We start from the raw sequence: 16,093 nt of genomic DNA on the forward strand, positions 1-16,093 counted from the left end.
CTTTTCCTGATGAAGCATTATAAAGCTGCCTTTCCCAAGCCCACTGTGGGTTTAATAATTCATTCCTAAATGATCGGTAGATTTTAAATAGTGAAGAATGATCATGATGCAGTTTTACAAATAACTCCACCGAAAGCTCATATACCATGTTTTCCCAACCCAGACTTCACATAGATGCTACCCAGGAAAGAGAGGAATAAGGACCATTTGCCCCCAAACTCATCCAGTACACTTCATCAGCCACCCTGAAAAAGGACATGGCAAGTCGGCCCTTTTGTCCTACTATGGAGACCCCTTATGTTTAAAATAGCAAATGTGTGGGACAAAGTGTTGGTGAATGCACAGAAATAACCGCCGTTTAGTTTCTATCATATTTGCTCCCTCATGTTCTCACAGATCTAAATTTCCATGTTCTCACACAGGCAAGAAAGTAGTGAGTACCTCATAAGCAGTACATCACGGAGGGTATGGGACAGCAGATATGCTACTCCTGAAAGACCTACTTGTTACAAAGAAAAGAAAAAAAGATCCAAGGTTTTCCCTCCCAAACCAACAATCCAGTGCATTTTTACTCCTGTGTATATAATTTGTCTCTTACAACGGATTCCTGTGAGATGCTGAAGAAATGAGTTGTGATATGGGAAGATCATTTATTCCTACTTCTGCCCTGCCGGTGAGGGAAGTGGTAGTTTGGGCTCTTCTCTGTTCATTTTTCCAGAGCATAAAGCTTGAGAAGAGAAGGCAGTGGTTGCTCAAAGGGCATCTTACTCTTCATGTCTACCATAAGAAAACAGTTTATGGATGGTAGGACTTTATCAGCTCTCCTAACTCTTTTCTGTAGACAAGCTCTTAAATGATCAAAATTATAGGCTAAGACCAAATAACAGACAAAGAGCACCTAGCACGTCCAATTAAAAGCAATTTACAGAATTTAATCTCATGAGTTTATAAATGGTATCTAAAGACAAGAGTATTGAAAACCTGGAATGTTCAAAGTTACTATCAATAGAATTCTTAGCACTGGCAGTGTGTAGCACTTTTTTTTATTTTTTAAAAAGGATTTTATAGACGCCCCAACTAAGGTACTTTCTCAATGTTCCTAGGAGATTAATATCCTCCTTCCTTCTCCCCAACTCCCATTTTACCAATGGGGATATTGGGGGTAGAAAAAAAGCAAAGACTTTCTGTAAGAAAGGATGAATCAGGAATAGCTAAGGTTAAAACTCAAAAATTCCTGGTCCCACCCTATATTCAGATGTTTTCATTTAAAGATATTCTCAAATAAAGGAAAAAAAAATGCTACCATATCAGTACATCTAAATGCAATGAACTTCTTTATTTCCCATCCTCCCCTCTGAAAGGCACTACTATTTATAAAGGCTTTGTGGACCACAAAGCAGTGAAGCCGGCTTCTTCCTCTGCTTCCACGACTCCCCCTTAGATTGCTTATGGCTGAGAGAGACCTTAGGGACACCTTCGGCATGACCATTTCTTCTTTAAACTATTAACCACATTCAGCTGTAAGTGGATATAAACCTACTTAATTTGGAAAAAAAAAAAGTAAAGGATGCAGAAAAATCATAGAAAAATCATTATATTTCTTAAAAGTTATTATAGGTTGTCCCGATCTTTTCCTTTTTTCCTACACCCCATCCTTAAAAAGTAAACACAAAACCCTATGCAATGAATATAAGCCAAGCAAGAAACTTGTGACTTGAACCAACATCTGTTTTTCCTATTTCAACTGGAAGTCCGCTGCCACTACGAACTGCGGTAATTATGGTAGAAGTGGACTTGTTTTCTCTTCTCTCCCCTCTTCTCTACTTATTACCGAGTAATGAGTCTTTCTGCCAAAACAGGTACGAGAGAGTGGTCCCTTGTTTTCCCACTCCACAGTCGCCCACAGAGCAACCTAGAGTACATGCCCCAGCCCCATCTTTAGGGATTCCTTGTTAGTCTCAATTTGCTATAGAGAATTCTGAACCAAGACCACATCTAATTCCTGTTGGGAGGAACCAGGAGCTTTGCAGACAGGGAGTCTCCTTATTGGTTTTCTTCAGTTATCAAACTATATAAAATATACCCCCTTTCTCTTAGGGCCTCTCTTAGGTTCATTCTAGTCTAATGATTGTACTTTGGCTCCAGTTAGCAAATTCATACTGCTTTTCATTTCATTTCTATGTCCCTTCTTTCCGGTCTTCTTATACCCCCAAAATGTGTACTTGAGGGAATTCCATGCCACCCCTCATCTGGATCATCTTTACTCTGCTGTAAAACTTTGGCTCTAATATTCTGTCACCCGGTCCACTCACAACATGGTGTTAATAATGTCCTCTGCAGTAGCTGCTGCACCATCGTCCCAGGCCCTATCCCTCTCTAGCAGAAACTCCGTTTGTCACGAACATTCCAAATGACTCAGCAGAGGGCTCTATTCAGTTCAGCCACAGCAGACAGAAGAGAACTTGTCAAGTCCTACTTCACAGATATTCAGAATCCTTGGAACTTGCATTCTAATCCCATGACAAACCCTATGGACCAAGGCTTTCTTCTTGTATGTTCTATATCATAATGAAGACATGTTTACTAAAAGAGTTTTTAGTAAATATGTTTAAATTTTAAAATATTGTATCAGATAGATTTGTATATACATAGGTTTAGATGAAGAATATGGAGGCTTGGTTAAGGAAAGCCCTGAGGGAGTGGGGCTTGATGACCCAGGGCCATTGGAAAAACTAGGGAACGAATACAGTCAGTGTCAGTTCCCACATATTTGGTTAATTCCCAAAATACTACATGCTGTCTAGTCTTATTGCTTGTACTTTCTACTAATTTATTCATCTGTAATCTTGGATGGGATAAGGTGGAGGGTAGATGAGGAAGCTGACTTTGAAGCCAATGGAAAAGCATGACAAGTGTTTGAATTCTACATTTCCACTGTGGGAACAAGTATTTTTTATATATCAAAGTTCAGGCTTAGTTTCTGCCATTTCTTTTTCACTGAAATAGGTTTGTAGTTCTGTTTATCCTTAATAAATTCTCGGCTTGTACTTCAGTGCTCTGCATGGTTTTAATTTTCTCAATCCCATTATAGGAGAGAAGGAATGTCATTAAGCCTGATTTGAACAAACACTCGAATTACAGTTTTAAAATATTAGTGCATAATAACAATTTCAAAACACATTCTAGAAAACAAAGGATAGATCATGTACAAACACAAAAGACAATTCTTCCCCTAAAGGCAGAGAAAGAAAAAAATAAGAGAAACCATGAAATGCCCAGGTTTAAGTCTTTTCCCACCGGAGGGAAAAAGGGCAGTTAGCAATAATCTTGTATGGAGAATATACACCAGAAGCAGCACTGGGGCCTCAAAGGACAACGAGTCCTTTTAGTCCAGAGAAATATCGGCCACTGAGTGGTGACAGCTATTGCAATCTCAGTTACAGTTCAATGCTCTGTTAGGGTGATGGACCAGGTTTTGCTCCATGGCTTCTAAAAGGACTTGGGAGCAGGCCTTGCAAAGGCCTTTATGGCTGCCTCCTTTTGGTAAGTCCCCCTTGGCTTCAATAAGGGGATTGAGTAAGCAAGCCAGCTTTCTGAAGACTGTATTCTACTGCTGTAGAAGAAATCAGAAAGTCTTGGTATGTTGAACTGCAGAAATGTTTCTATTTGCCCTTTTGTATGAACCTGTTAAACTCATTTACCTATTTCAAACCAGGTGTAGACATAAAAATAGCCCCCACGACTCTTACTGTATTTGGACTTATTTCCTGGCAGGCTTTCCTGCCAGACTAACTCTCAGCTGCCAGTGAATTCGGGGGTAGCATTTCATAGACAGAACCTATTTTAATCAAATAATCTATCACAGAGAAAAAAATCTTCTCATTCACAGATTGCCAAAGGGTAAAATCGCTTTCTTTCAATGCAATGTGCAGGTTCTGGTAAAAGATTTCTATACAAGATTTATAAAATGCTCTAAAAAACTTGTCATCTAATTGTGCTTAGTCAAAACAATGTAATGTTTTGGTAAATAAATTATTGTCTTAACTGGAGCACTCAAATTTACTTATGATTGATTTCATATATAACTCTATATTATAAAACTCTGAAACCTGAATGGGATATATTATACTGCGTGTGTGTATGTAGCTATGTAGTCTGTTAAGAAACTATATTCTAAGTCATCTAAACCAGAATAGTGGACATATAGGACATCTCTATTAAATAGAACTTTTTGCTTAAAATTTCAGCAAAGACAGAAACCTTTTACACTCATTTGAGTGAGTTTAAGGTGGCCCAGTTAATCACTTTGAAACATACAATTAAAATTTGATAACAGACAATATTCTTGTTACCCTTGCCTTTCCTTTCAATACTTTCTGTGACTCTTTGCATCTTTAGTTTTTCAGAGTGACCTCCTCAAAAGCCCCGGGTTTAGGGTGAATTTTACTGCTGCTCAGACCCTGAATAACCACTGACGAGGTTTAAGAGGTACACCTCTCAATCCAGAGAACCACATGGAGTGAAATAATGGACAGAATTATTTACAGGCACATTCAGTCTTGCTTTGGTTCACACTGCACTTCTATGTGAAACCTCAGGGGCTGGGAGATGGCTATGTCCCTTGGTTCGCTCGGTTGACAATGTAGCTCTTGACATTGGGAACAGGCCGCACGTCATTCTGGTGCTTGCGGCGCTCGATGAAGCACGCCAGGCGAGAGGTGTCCAGGGGGACCTTGGAGTAGCTGCCATTATGAGGCTGCAGCCATGGGTGCTGCAGGCAAGTGGCCGCTGTGGGCCGCCTCCGAAAGTCTTCCTGTAAGATCACATTGATGAAATCTCTGGCAGCATTGCTCACCCCACAGAAGTACTCGTGGGGGAAGCTGAAATCCACCCTGCACACATTGATACACGTCTCTTCCTTGCTCTCATCCAAGAAGGGGGAGACCCCACTCAGCATGACATACGTCAGAACCCCGATGCTCCAGATATCTGTGCCCAGGGAGACAGGGATGCCTTGGATCACTTCTGGGGCAGCAAACTCGGGGTTCCCCAGCAGGTGGTGGATATGGAAGTGACCTGAGATCTGAACAGCATCCTCCAAGTCAATGAGCTTCACTCGAGGCACTGGAATCCGGAGGTCAATGAGCAGGTTTTCAGGCTGCAGAGATGCAAGGAGGCAGGGAGAAGAGAAGGCAAGTTCAATCTTCTGTCTTGATTGCCAGTAGGACATCATTAATCAAAACAGTTTGCTATTCTTTGATAAATCCTACAGTGTATGAGAAATTCTCTATGTCAAGTGCACAGGAGGTTTCAGATTACGAGTTTGAACTCACTATATCTGAGTTTGGGTCATACTTTGACACTGCAAATCACATATTCTTAACTACCTTCTATGGTTTGGATAATGATTTGTCCCCCAGAGATTCACATTTGGGAACTTGAGCCCCAGCACTGGAAGGTGGTAAGACCTTTAAAAGATGAGGCCTAGTGACCAGTGACTGGATCACGGAGGCATTGCTCCCATGAATGGATTAACAATGTCTCATAAGACCCAGCGAGTTTTAGCTCTCACGAGAAGGAATGGATTAAGGAATCATGAGAGCAGTTTGTCATTAAAGATGGCTGCCCCCAGGTCTCTCTCTCTCTCTGTACATGCCTGTCAACTTCTCTGCTTCTGTCAGCTATGTTGTGTTGTAACTAGCCTGATGCCAGCCTCATGGTTTAGGATTTTCCAGTCACCAGAACTGTGAGTCAAATAAACCTCTATTTTTAATATTTTATCTTGTCTTAAGTATTTCCATTAGCAACAGAACAGCATACCAAGATGCTACCCTTTGCTTCTGTACTAAATCAAGAAAAGAATAAATAACTCATTATGGAGAATAGAGGCTTCATTTTGAGCAGTGTGAAAGAGAAATGACATTTATTGGCTTCCTTCTATAAAGCTGGACTACGTAGTTAAACCTTCCCTACCTTCTCTTGCACCAGCATTATGACTCTAGCATGTGCTCTTTAATTGATGAATAATACACTTAAAATTACATTATAAGCTAGTTTCTGTTTAATAGTCATAAGAGGTCTAATCAAAGTAGATTAAATAAATTGAAAATTACATCCTTCGAGGGTAAAGGACTGGTAAGTTGGACTTCCGCCTTTTCCCTCCAAAAATTGCTATTTCTTCTTACCTTTATGTCTAGATGTGCAACCCTGCAGTTGTGAAGGTACTGCAGAGCTTCCATGATGTCTCGGATATAGAATGCCACCTTTTCCTCCATCAGCTCATCATGATTCATAAGGTAATCTAAGAGCCGGCCATCATCCATCCTGGAAGTAAGGTGGAAAAGGCAAAGGAAATGTGTGAAGAAACAGAAAAATCACCTGCGTACACATCTGCAAGAGCCCTGAGGGCTCTCTGAACCTCTATCAAGAGTGAGATATCAGCGGGAACTAGCAGTTAGTGTAATGGCTATGTCGCTGGACTCCCATGTAGTCAACCGCAGTTCGTGTCCCGGATCCGGTGGTTTAAAACTCACTCCGGGTGCGTGTGCGTACATGCCCAAGATCCCAAGAGGAGAATGGAGGAGAAGGGATTGCGGCGTGACCATCCCCACTGGGGGGTGATTTCTCGCTTTCTGTCTCTCTGTCTCTCTCTGTCTGTCTGGCGAGTGCACGCACCTTATAGCGAAAACCTCTTAAAAAAAAAAAAAAAGAGTGAGATATCAGCCACATCCTGATTAATGGGGCCTTCATGACTGTAAGCAGCACCACAGAAGTTTTGCATATAGCTCTTATTTGTAGTTTTTAGTTGGGGAAAGCAGAGTGTAGGCAAGGTTTGTCCTTGGCATTCTTGATCCCTTTTTGAATCCTTTGTTTTCTGGCAACTTCCCAACCTTAAAGACTACAACTGAGAACATGGAGACAGCCAGACCCAAATCTGAATCCTGGTTCTGTCATCTACAGACCAGGGACTGGAGGTAAGTCATCTAAACTCTCCATTCTTGCTTTCCTTGAAGCACACCATCTTTAAACAGGAAATAATAATAATGACAAAATAATAATATTAATGCCTACTACTTATGAATATTGTCTAAAGATCTATGAAGATAATAAGGCATTTAAGAAAAATTAACAGCATAAGGGACCAGCAGTTAGCGTAATGGCTATGTCACTGGACTCCCACATAGTCGACCACGGTTCACATCCTGGACCGGGTGGCTTAAAACTCACACCGGGCACATGTGCGTGCGTGCCCATGATCCCGAGAGGAGAATGGAGGAGAAGGGATTGCAGTGTGACCATCCCCCCTGGGTAGTGATTTCTTGCTTTCTGTCTCCCTCTGTCTGGCGAGTGCACATGCCTTATAGCAAAAACCTCTTTAAAAAAAAAAAAAAAGAAGCATTAACAGCATAAGTAAATGCTTAAGAAATGGTAGTTCTTTTCAGGCAGTCTATGACCTCTTACAGCAAAGAGTGACCAAATGTGAGGCAATTATTATTTAAAAAAATTTTGTTTGTTTCTTTGTTTTGTTTTGTTTTTGGAGAGTTTTTGCTATAGGGCATGTGTGCTCGCCAGAAAGACAGAGAGACACAAAGAGACAGAAAGCGAGAAATCCCCACCCAGGGGGACAGCCTTGCCTCCATCCCTTCTCCTCCATTCTCCTCTCAGGATTTTTGAGCATGCTCACATGTGCACCCAGTGTATTTTTCAAGTCATGGATCCAGGACTCGAACTGTGCTGTTGCCTATGTGGGCTCTAACTGTCTTAACTAGTACGACACGGGCTGGTCCAAACAATTATTCTTTTATGTGTACTGAGTTATTACATGCACGTCCTGGGGAGGTAATGCTCGGGCAAAGGAGCTTCAGTTGGGTTCAGAAACCACTTTTGAACATAGTTAAAATGTCCCTGGCCAAGTTCCATTCTCCCCTCTAGATTGTTCCTTTCCACTGGTCTCTTCTACTTTTCTTTCTTTTTATTTCTTTGGAGAGATTTTTGCTATAGGGCGTGTGCACTTACCAGAGAGACAGAGAGACCACAAGCAAGAAATCATGCCCCAGGGGGGATGGCCATGCCATAATCCCTTCTTCTCCATTCTCCTTTTGGGATCTTGTACACACATGCACACATGCCCAGTGTGAGTTTGAAGCCACCAGCTCCAGGACTTGAATCACATTTGACCATGTGGGAGTCCAGGGATGTAACCATTACATCATCTGCTGGTCCCTCTCTACTTTTCTTTTTCTTTATTTTTTAAGAGTTATTTTATTTAACTTTTATTTATTTGTTTATTTTTAATTCGACCAGCGAAGAACAGAGCGAGAAAGAAAGAGAGAGAGGGAAAGTGAGAAAACGAGCCACCAGATCTGTGATTTGAACTGTGGTGAGCCATGTGGGAGTCTAACACCTTAACCACCATGCCACCTGTCAGTGCCTAGGCATAGAATTTTAAGAAAGCTCTCGGGAAGCACACCCCCCCCAAAAAAAAAAACCCTCAAAAAAAAAAAAAAAAAAAAAAAAGAAAGAAAGAAAAAAAAAGAAATTAAGTTGTCAGGTCTGGGACTTGAACCTTGGTTGGCCATGTGGGAGTCCAGTGCCCTTAACTACCTTGCCATCTGCTAGCCCCTCTATTTTTTTTTAAGATTTATTTTTAATTTTATTTATTCTTCTTCTTCAGTTTTGACTAGAAAGAGACAGAGAGAAAGGGAGAGTGAGAAAGCAAGCTGCCAGGTTCAGGACTCGAACCGTGGTTGGCCATGGGGAGTTTAATGCTTCAAGCACCATGCCACCTGCTGGTTCTCCTCTTCTTTTCTTGACAGGAGTGAAGACGAGGACCAATGAAACCCTCATTTGCCCTGCTCTGGCCCCAAAGGGGTTGGGGTGAGAGTGGTTAAGAGTAGAGTAGAGAGGAAGAGGATTGGGCTTGTTAAATGCACTCTCCTGAACTTCTAGGAGAGCTTAAAAGATAGATTTACAGGGGCTGTGCTCCAAGACTGAAATGTCTTAGCCACCAAGTATAACCTTAGAGCTGTTGGATAATGTGGATGCTCAAGTCCATCCCAGAGTAGAAAGTCAGAATCTTGGTTTCCTGGCAGAGGAAACCCTCATCAGAATTCTGATAACAACCATAGCGAAGGCCCACAGTCACTGTGTAGCCAAGATTCAGCCCGTGGTTAGCTCAGACACTGCCTCTCCACCAGTCTTCCCTGAACATCAGTTCCAACCAATCATGCGTGTGTTTCTTAGTACTCATCATGCTTTATTTATCTATTTATCTCTTGGTCTTCCTCATTAGACTTATTACTCCTCTAGGACAAGAACTATACCTTCTCACTGTTGCTCCCTCATCCCAGCCCTGGTCTGCACTGTGTCAGGTGCGTGGTGAGTACTCAAGTCCAAGTTTGCTAACGTAGCTCAACACAGTGGTCATTTAAGTTCATCAGTTTCACAGACCAGGACTCTGGAGCCCAGGTAACTAAGTATTCTGTTCCAAATCACAGAACTGGGACCTGAGCCCAGATTCTTCTAAGAACAGCTTGTTTCCATTGCACTGATAAACAGCACCCAGCCTTGGGACAGTAGTCAGAAAGTCTGAAGAGGTAAAGGTTCTAGGTCTGCTGACCCTTCTTGGTACACAAGCGACAAGCTTGGTACACAAGTGACAACGCGTGTTACTATAACTCAAGCAGAGACATCCCCACTCATACCCAAGGATAGTTCATTACCAACAGAACATGCCTTTTGAGTTAGCAAGATCCCAACAAACGGGTAAGACTAGGAAAACTGTGAGTTTATTTATTAAATCCAAAGACTGACACACTACTGATGACTACACAACTATGTAAAGTTTCACAAAAGGATTTTCAAATGCTAACAGGGCTGATTTTGTCTCCTCTTGTTTCTTCTCAATGGATTACACACATTAAAAAGAGGTTTTGATTTTATCTTTTTTTACCAGAAAGAAATGCAGATGGGGCCAGGCAGGTGGTGTGGTGGTTAAGGGCACTGGACTCCCACATGGCCGACCACCACGGTTCAAGTCCCAGACCTGGTGGCCTGCTTTCTCACTATCACTCTCCCTCTCTCTCTGGTAAAATGGACTACTACTACTACTAAATAAAATGGAATAAAATAATTTAAAAAAAAGAGATGTATGCTGTTACTCCTTCAAAGACTCTTTGTATACACTCCATGTACTAGCCAGCATACAAAACAAGACTAAAAGGGCAGATGAAAAAATGCAGAGACTTCTCCACTGAACACGGGTGCATGAGAAGCCACACACGGCATTAGTCTCCGGTGGAAAAGTCTGTCTCCTGTCTAGACCAAGGGCCTTGTTAGCATGTTATTTCTGTCACTCCTGAACAAATTGTTCTCCCTAGCCTCTGTGAGACTTCCCTAAACCACAGAGCACGCCCGCTGTTCTTAGCTTGGGTTAGGAGAGGAGAGAATGCGTTCTTCCTGCTCTATTTGACCAAGCTCATGTATATGGTTGCCTGAGTCCCTAGAAAATCTGGAATGAGTGGAATATTTGAAGGTAAGGTCCCACCCTAACAGGAATGTCTTACAGATAGTAGACTGGGGATGCTATGGCAGCAAATTGGCCCGTAAACTCTCCCGCTTTCATTTCTGCCCCACCTGTCAGTTAGCTTACCGTTGTAAGCTCTACCTAAAATCCCGCCCAGCTCAATAACAGAAAGAAAACAAATTGGAGTGAGATATAGTCGAAGTCCCAGTTTCTTACTTCCTTCAGGACCTTCCATGCCCTTGATTTTCTAATCTATAAAATAAAAAATAACATTTATCTAAAATGGGGAGAGAGAGAGTGCACGTTACATTCAGCACTTGGTAAACTATCAATATAAAACATCGCATAAAACGTAACTATCTTTTGTAAACTGTGGGCAAGAAGTAAACCGAACAGATGGGATCACTTTCAAAAAGCGACAGCTGGGGGCCAGCAGGTGGTGTGGTGGTTAAGGTGCTAGACACTCCCACCTGGCTGACCACGGTTCGAGTCCTGGGCCTGGTGGCTTGCTTTCTCACTTTCCCTGTCTCTTTCTCTGTGTGTCTTTCTCTGGTCAAATTAAAATAAATAAATGAATAAATAAAAATTAAAATAAATACTTCTTTTTTTTTTAAAAAAAAAGGAAAAGTGACGACTATACTTACAGCTCCAAGATGAGGATGTAGGATGTGGGGGACTCATAGGTGTCATGGAGAGTGATGTACTGGGGATGCTGCAGGTGCTGAAGGAGGGCGGCCTCATGGGCAGCCTGCTCTTTCTTCTTCATTTTTTTGCTAACGAATTTCACAGCAACATCTTTGCGGGTAGCTTTATGAATGCACTTCTTGACTATAGAGAAACGGCCTCTGGAATGCAAAATTGAGATAAGGTTTTCCAGTATTCATCAATAGACTCAGTATCATTTTACCCAGGGATGTATACAGTTTTGTGTGAAGTGGTCAGACAGTTAACATTATCCAGGGATGTATACAGTTTTGTGTGAAGTGGCCAGACAGTTAACATTTTTTTTTTAAATGAATCTCACTTTCGAATATTTAAATTATAATGATATTGAGAAAACCCATTTTCCTTCCTTAGTAATTTAGAGCTCTTTTTTTTGTTTTTGTTTTTGTTTTTTTGAGAGGTTTTTGCTATAGGGTGCGTGTGCTTGCAGGAAAGACAGAGAGAGACGGAGAGACAGAAAGCAAGAAATCACCCCCAGGGGGGATGGCCACACTGTAACCCCTTCTCCATTCTCCTCTCGAGATCTTGGGCACGCATCCACATGCACGAGTGTGAGTTTAAGCCACTGGGTCCAGGGCTCAAACTGCAGTGGACTACATGGGAGTCCAGTGACATAGCCATTATGCCATCTGCTGATCCTAAGCTTAGCTCTCTTTTCTTTCTTTCTTTTTTATTTTTTGGAGAGGTTTTCACTATAGGGTGCGTGTGCTCGCCAGACAGACAGAGAGAGACAGAGAGACAGAAAGTGAGAAATCACCCCCCAGGGGGGATGGCCACGCCACAATCCCTTCTCCTCCGTTCTCCTCTCGGGATCTTGGGCACGCACGCACACACGCCCGGTGTGAGTTTTAAGCCACTGGGTCCGGGACGTGAACTGCGGTCGACTACGTGGGAGTCCAGCGACATAGTCATTACGCTAACTGCTGGTCCCTAGCTTAGCTCTCTTTTCTAAGCAGAACATATTTCTATAAAACACAACAGCAACAACAGTAGCAACATTTAAAAAGGAGGAACTCTACTCATTGATAGTTTTAAAACATTTTAAAGGAATTATTTCATTTTATTTTATGCTTATCTTTTTACTAAGAAAAATTTCTAATATATACAAAAGTGAAGAGAATAGAACTCCTATGTACTCAGCTTCAATAATGATCAACATTTTACTAATCTTTTTTCATCTATTCATTTTTCACTCCAGAGTATTTTTTTTTATACTTTGTTTTTTATTATAAATTTTTTTTCTCATCACAACACACATATGAATTTTCCATCCAAAATACACTGTGCATTGGCTCAATCAAGCACATCAACATATATGTTCTCAGCAAATGATTTCCCAATTTTTGTGTCCTGCATACCTTGCCTTTTGTTTTGCCATCCTAGGTTCCCCATCCCCACCCTCTGCCATGTCCCATCTTCCTGCACGCCCGCACACACGCCGGGCATGAGTTTAAGCCATCTGGTCCGGGACTCGAACTGCAGTAGAGTACATGGGATTTCAGCGACGTAGCCATTATGCTAACTGCTGGTCCCCCAACAGGGTCTTGATGCTGTGGCCTACCCCCAGCTTTAGCTAGTTTCAGATCAAAGGCACAGGAGTGCCCAGAGTACTCAGGGAGGTCTCCAGACATGAACCTGGAACCTTCCCCTGTCAGCCTCACAAGGTTCAGGGGAGGAATTTAACAAGCCTAATCTTCTTCCTCTCTATTCCACTCTTACCACTCTTCCCCACCCTCGACAGACAAGGCAAACAAGGGCTTCATTGGTCCCAGCCTTTGGTCCCGTGGAGGTAGGTAGAAGAGACCAGTGGAAAGGAACAATCCAGAGGAGAGAATGGAAGTTGGCCAGGGAGATTTTCACCATGGTCAGAAGTAGTTTCTGAACTGGGGCCAGCAGGTGGCGTGGTGGCTAAAGGCGGTGGACTCTCACATGACTGACCACAGTTCAAGTCTCAGACTTGGCAACTGGCTTTCTCTTTCTCTCTCTCTGTCCATCTCTGGTCAAATTAAAATAAATAAATAAAGTTATAAAATAATTCTTTAAAAGAAAAAAAAAAGTATTTTCTGAATTTAGCTGAGCTGGGGGTAGACCACTGAGTCAAGATCCTATTGGACCTGGGGATGGCAGGTGGTTAAAGGTGCTGGACTCCCCGATGCCTGACCATGGTTCAAGTCCCAGACCTGGTAGCTTGCTCTCTCTCTGGTCAAAATTGAAAAAATAATGATAATAAATAAATAATTCTTAAAAAGAAAAAGATCCTGTTGGACTTGTTCTTACAGAAGAAAATATCAAAATTTTTTAAAAATGAAAGTATAGCTAATATTGTATTTTGAAGAAAATTTGAGGCTTAATTCTGTTTTTTTTTTTTTTTTTAGAGACAAGGTTTTGCTATGTTGTCCAGGCTGGGCTAGGACTGGCAGTCCTCCTGTCTCAGCCTCCCTTTCCACGCTGGGACTACAGACATGTACCATGGGGCCTGGCTTAAATTCTTAAATGTATTAGAAAAGAAGAAAGACTAAGAGTTGATGAGTGAAATGTCTAACTTAAGCTAGAAGAAGAACAATAGAAAGTACACGTAAATATTCAAGTTATTTTCTTACTATGGAGTGGATACATTTATGAAAAAAAAAACAATAAAAAAATTGAGTCGCTATTCTGCGGTGGTGTTGTCAGGTGCTTATTATGAATGAAGAAATAGAAAACTGTATCGTTACCTTCCAATTTCATTCAGCTCAGTATAAGCAGAATCAAAATTTTCCTTCCAAGAAATGGTGGCTCCATCAGCAGCAGCATCTGGAAGAGAAAAAAAATCCATTTTTTGATTTTGATGATGTCAGACGAGAATAAAAGAAAGGTTCACAGAAAAGCTCCAGCATGACCCCAGCGCCATTCTCACGACTAAATATGGAGTCTGACTCAGTGGGAAAATGCCACGATTCTCTGGAATGTTATTTTTAAAAATGTCATCTAAGGAGCAACTGACAGGACAGTCAGACCCTCCCTGCCATTTACTTAAACAAAAGGGAAACTCGGGACCATTAGAAATGGAACGTCTGGATATTTTAAAATGGAAAGTTGTAGAAAAAAATAAAAAGGGAGAGAGGAAAACACCATGAAGGCCTAGAGAAGTCAGCAATCATTGGGGCTATATGGAGGATGCAGGGAGGGTGGGGATAGTTATGAGGTCAAGAAAGGAGAAAAGGACATTCAAAAAATACTTTTCTAGAGGTTTTTACCTTAGGGTACATGTACTTGCTGCAAAGAGAGACAGAGACAGTGAGAAGGAAAGTGAGAAATCACCCCTCAGGGGATTGGCCACACCTCAATCCCTTTTCCATTCTCCTCCCAGGATCTTGGGCACAGATGCAAATGTGTCTGGCATGATTTTCAAGCCACCAGGTCTGGGACTTGAACCATGGTCAGCCATGTGGGAATCCAGCAATGTAACCACTGTGCCATCTACTGGTCCCCCAAATTCATTTTTCTTACCAACTTATATTAGGAATGAACTCATGTTAGGTGTTAATGAGCTTATCTGGTATATCTAGTGATTAACTTACTCCACGATATATGCCAAAGGAGATTCTTTGGCAGCTTTATCTTATATGATGTGTTAACTTCCTGGCAATGATTTATACACTTACACACACACACACAAACACACACTCTCACAAGCATGCACACCAATTGCCTTTGTATTTGTGTTGTCCACTGACAACCAGGCATGGGTTGTCCTGGGGCAGGATTGAGTTGGGGAGCCAGGTCAGCAGCTCGGCTCTTCCAAGCCAGAGCTGATCACAGAGGCTGCCTGGACACTACGTGCTGAGGCCGAAGGTGGCTTATCCACACCAAATTCCGGGCAGGGACCCAAGGCCAAGGTTTCCCAGTGACTCACAGGCCAGTGGGAACAAAAGCCACTGGGAGGGAAGTGACTGGGCTGGCAGTAGGGGCGGGGCTGGAGAGCACTTCAGGATGGGGGACAGGGAGGTGGAGAGACAGGGGAGAGATGGGTAGATGGAGAGACAGAGGGGGTAGAGATGGAGGGGAAAGATGGGGTGATGGAGAGGGTCAGATATTTAGCCAGAGAAAGGGGGAAGAGAGAGACGGAGCCAGAGATGAGAATCAGAGAAGGGAACAGAGACAGGAAGAGACAGATGAGAGAAACAGGGAGTCTGTGTCTGTGAGACTTGACCAAGCCCTCTGGGAACTCTGGAATTCACCAGCCGAAGAGCCACAGGCCCACTGCATTTCGAGCACAGTGGCCGCTCCCTTCCCCACCACACACACAATCCTTGGTACTGCCTGGTAGCTTTCTATGTGGAGAGTTCTTTAGGAGAGCAAGTTTCCTCTTTCAGAATGGCCCTGGGACCAAGTGGCTTGGTGAACAGAGTGGGCAAATACGTACTAAGTGAAGTACTTGTGTTTAGCGAGTTTGACATCTATCTTAGTGAATTTCTTTCTTTTTTTTTTTTTAAGAGAGATTTTTGTTATAGGGCATGTATGCTCACCAGAAAGACAGAGAAACAGAAAGTGAGAAATCACTCCCCAAGGGAGATGGCCACACTGCAATCCCTTCTCCCCTGCTCTCCTAGGGATCTTGAGCATGCACACACTTGCACATATCCTCTGTGAGTTTCAAGTTGCTGGGTTCAGGACTCAAACCATGGCTGACTACGTGGGAGTCCAGAGATGTAACCATTATGCCATCTACTGGTCCCTATCTTAGTGAATTTATGAATAATTCTATGTAAGAATATATTCATGTTGAAAACAAATTCTGAAAGAGTTAGGGGTAGAGAAACTATCAAATATTCTCTTCGTAGTAAAATCCCCATTTTAAGTTAA

The 16,093-nt window shown here is 42.2% G+C and overlaps 1 protein-coding gene across 1 annotated transcript in view; it reads right to left on the reverse strand.

The window, feature by feature from the left end:
* Window positions 1-1,729: 1,729 nt before the first annotated feature.
* The window catches only part of KALRN (kalirin RhoGEF kinase), a 681,131-nt gene continuing 666,767 nt past the window's right edge, over window positions 1,730-16,093 (reverse strand). Inside the window, 4 exon segments of the mRNA XM_006154563.3 lie at window positions 1,730-5,158; window positions 6,186-6,324; window positions 11,170-11,370; window positions 13,963-14,041. Coding sequence (XP_006154625.1) covers window positions 4,613-5,158; window positions 6,186-6,324; window positions 11,170-11,370; window positions 13,963-14,041 — 965 coding nt within the window. The 3' untranslated portion in view covers window positions 1,730-4,612.

Source organism: Tupaia chinensis, unplaced genomic scaffold (genome assembly GCF_000334495.1).
Source record: "Tupaia chinensis unplaced genomic scaffold, TupChi_1.0 Scaffold000415_1, whole genome shotgun sequence".
Taxonomy (NCBI): domain Eukaryota; kingdom Metazoa; phylum Chordata; class Mammalia; order Scandentia; family Tupaiidae; genus Tupaia; species Tupaia belangeri.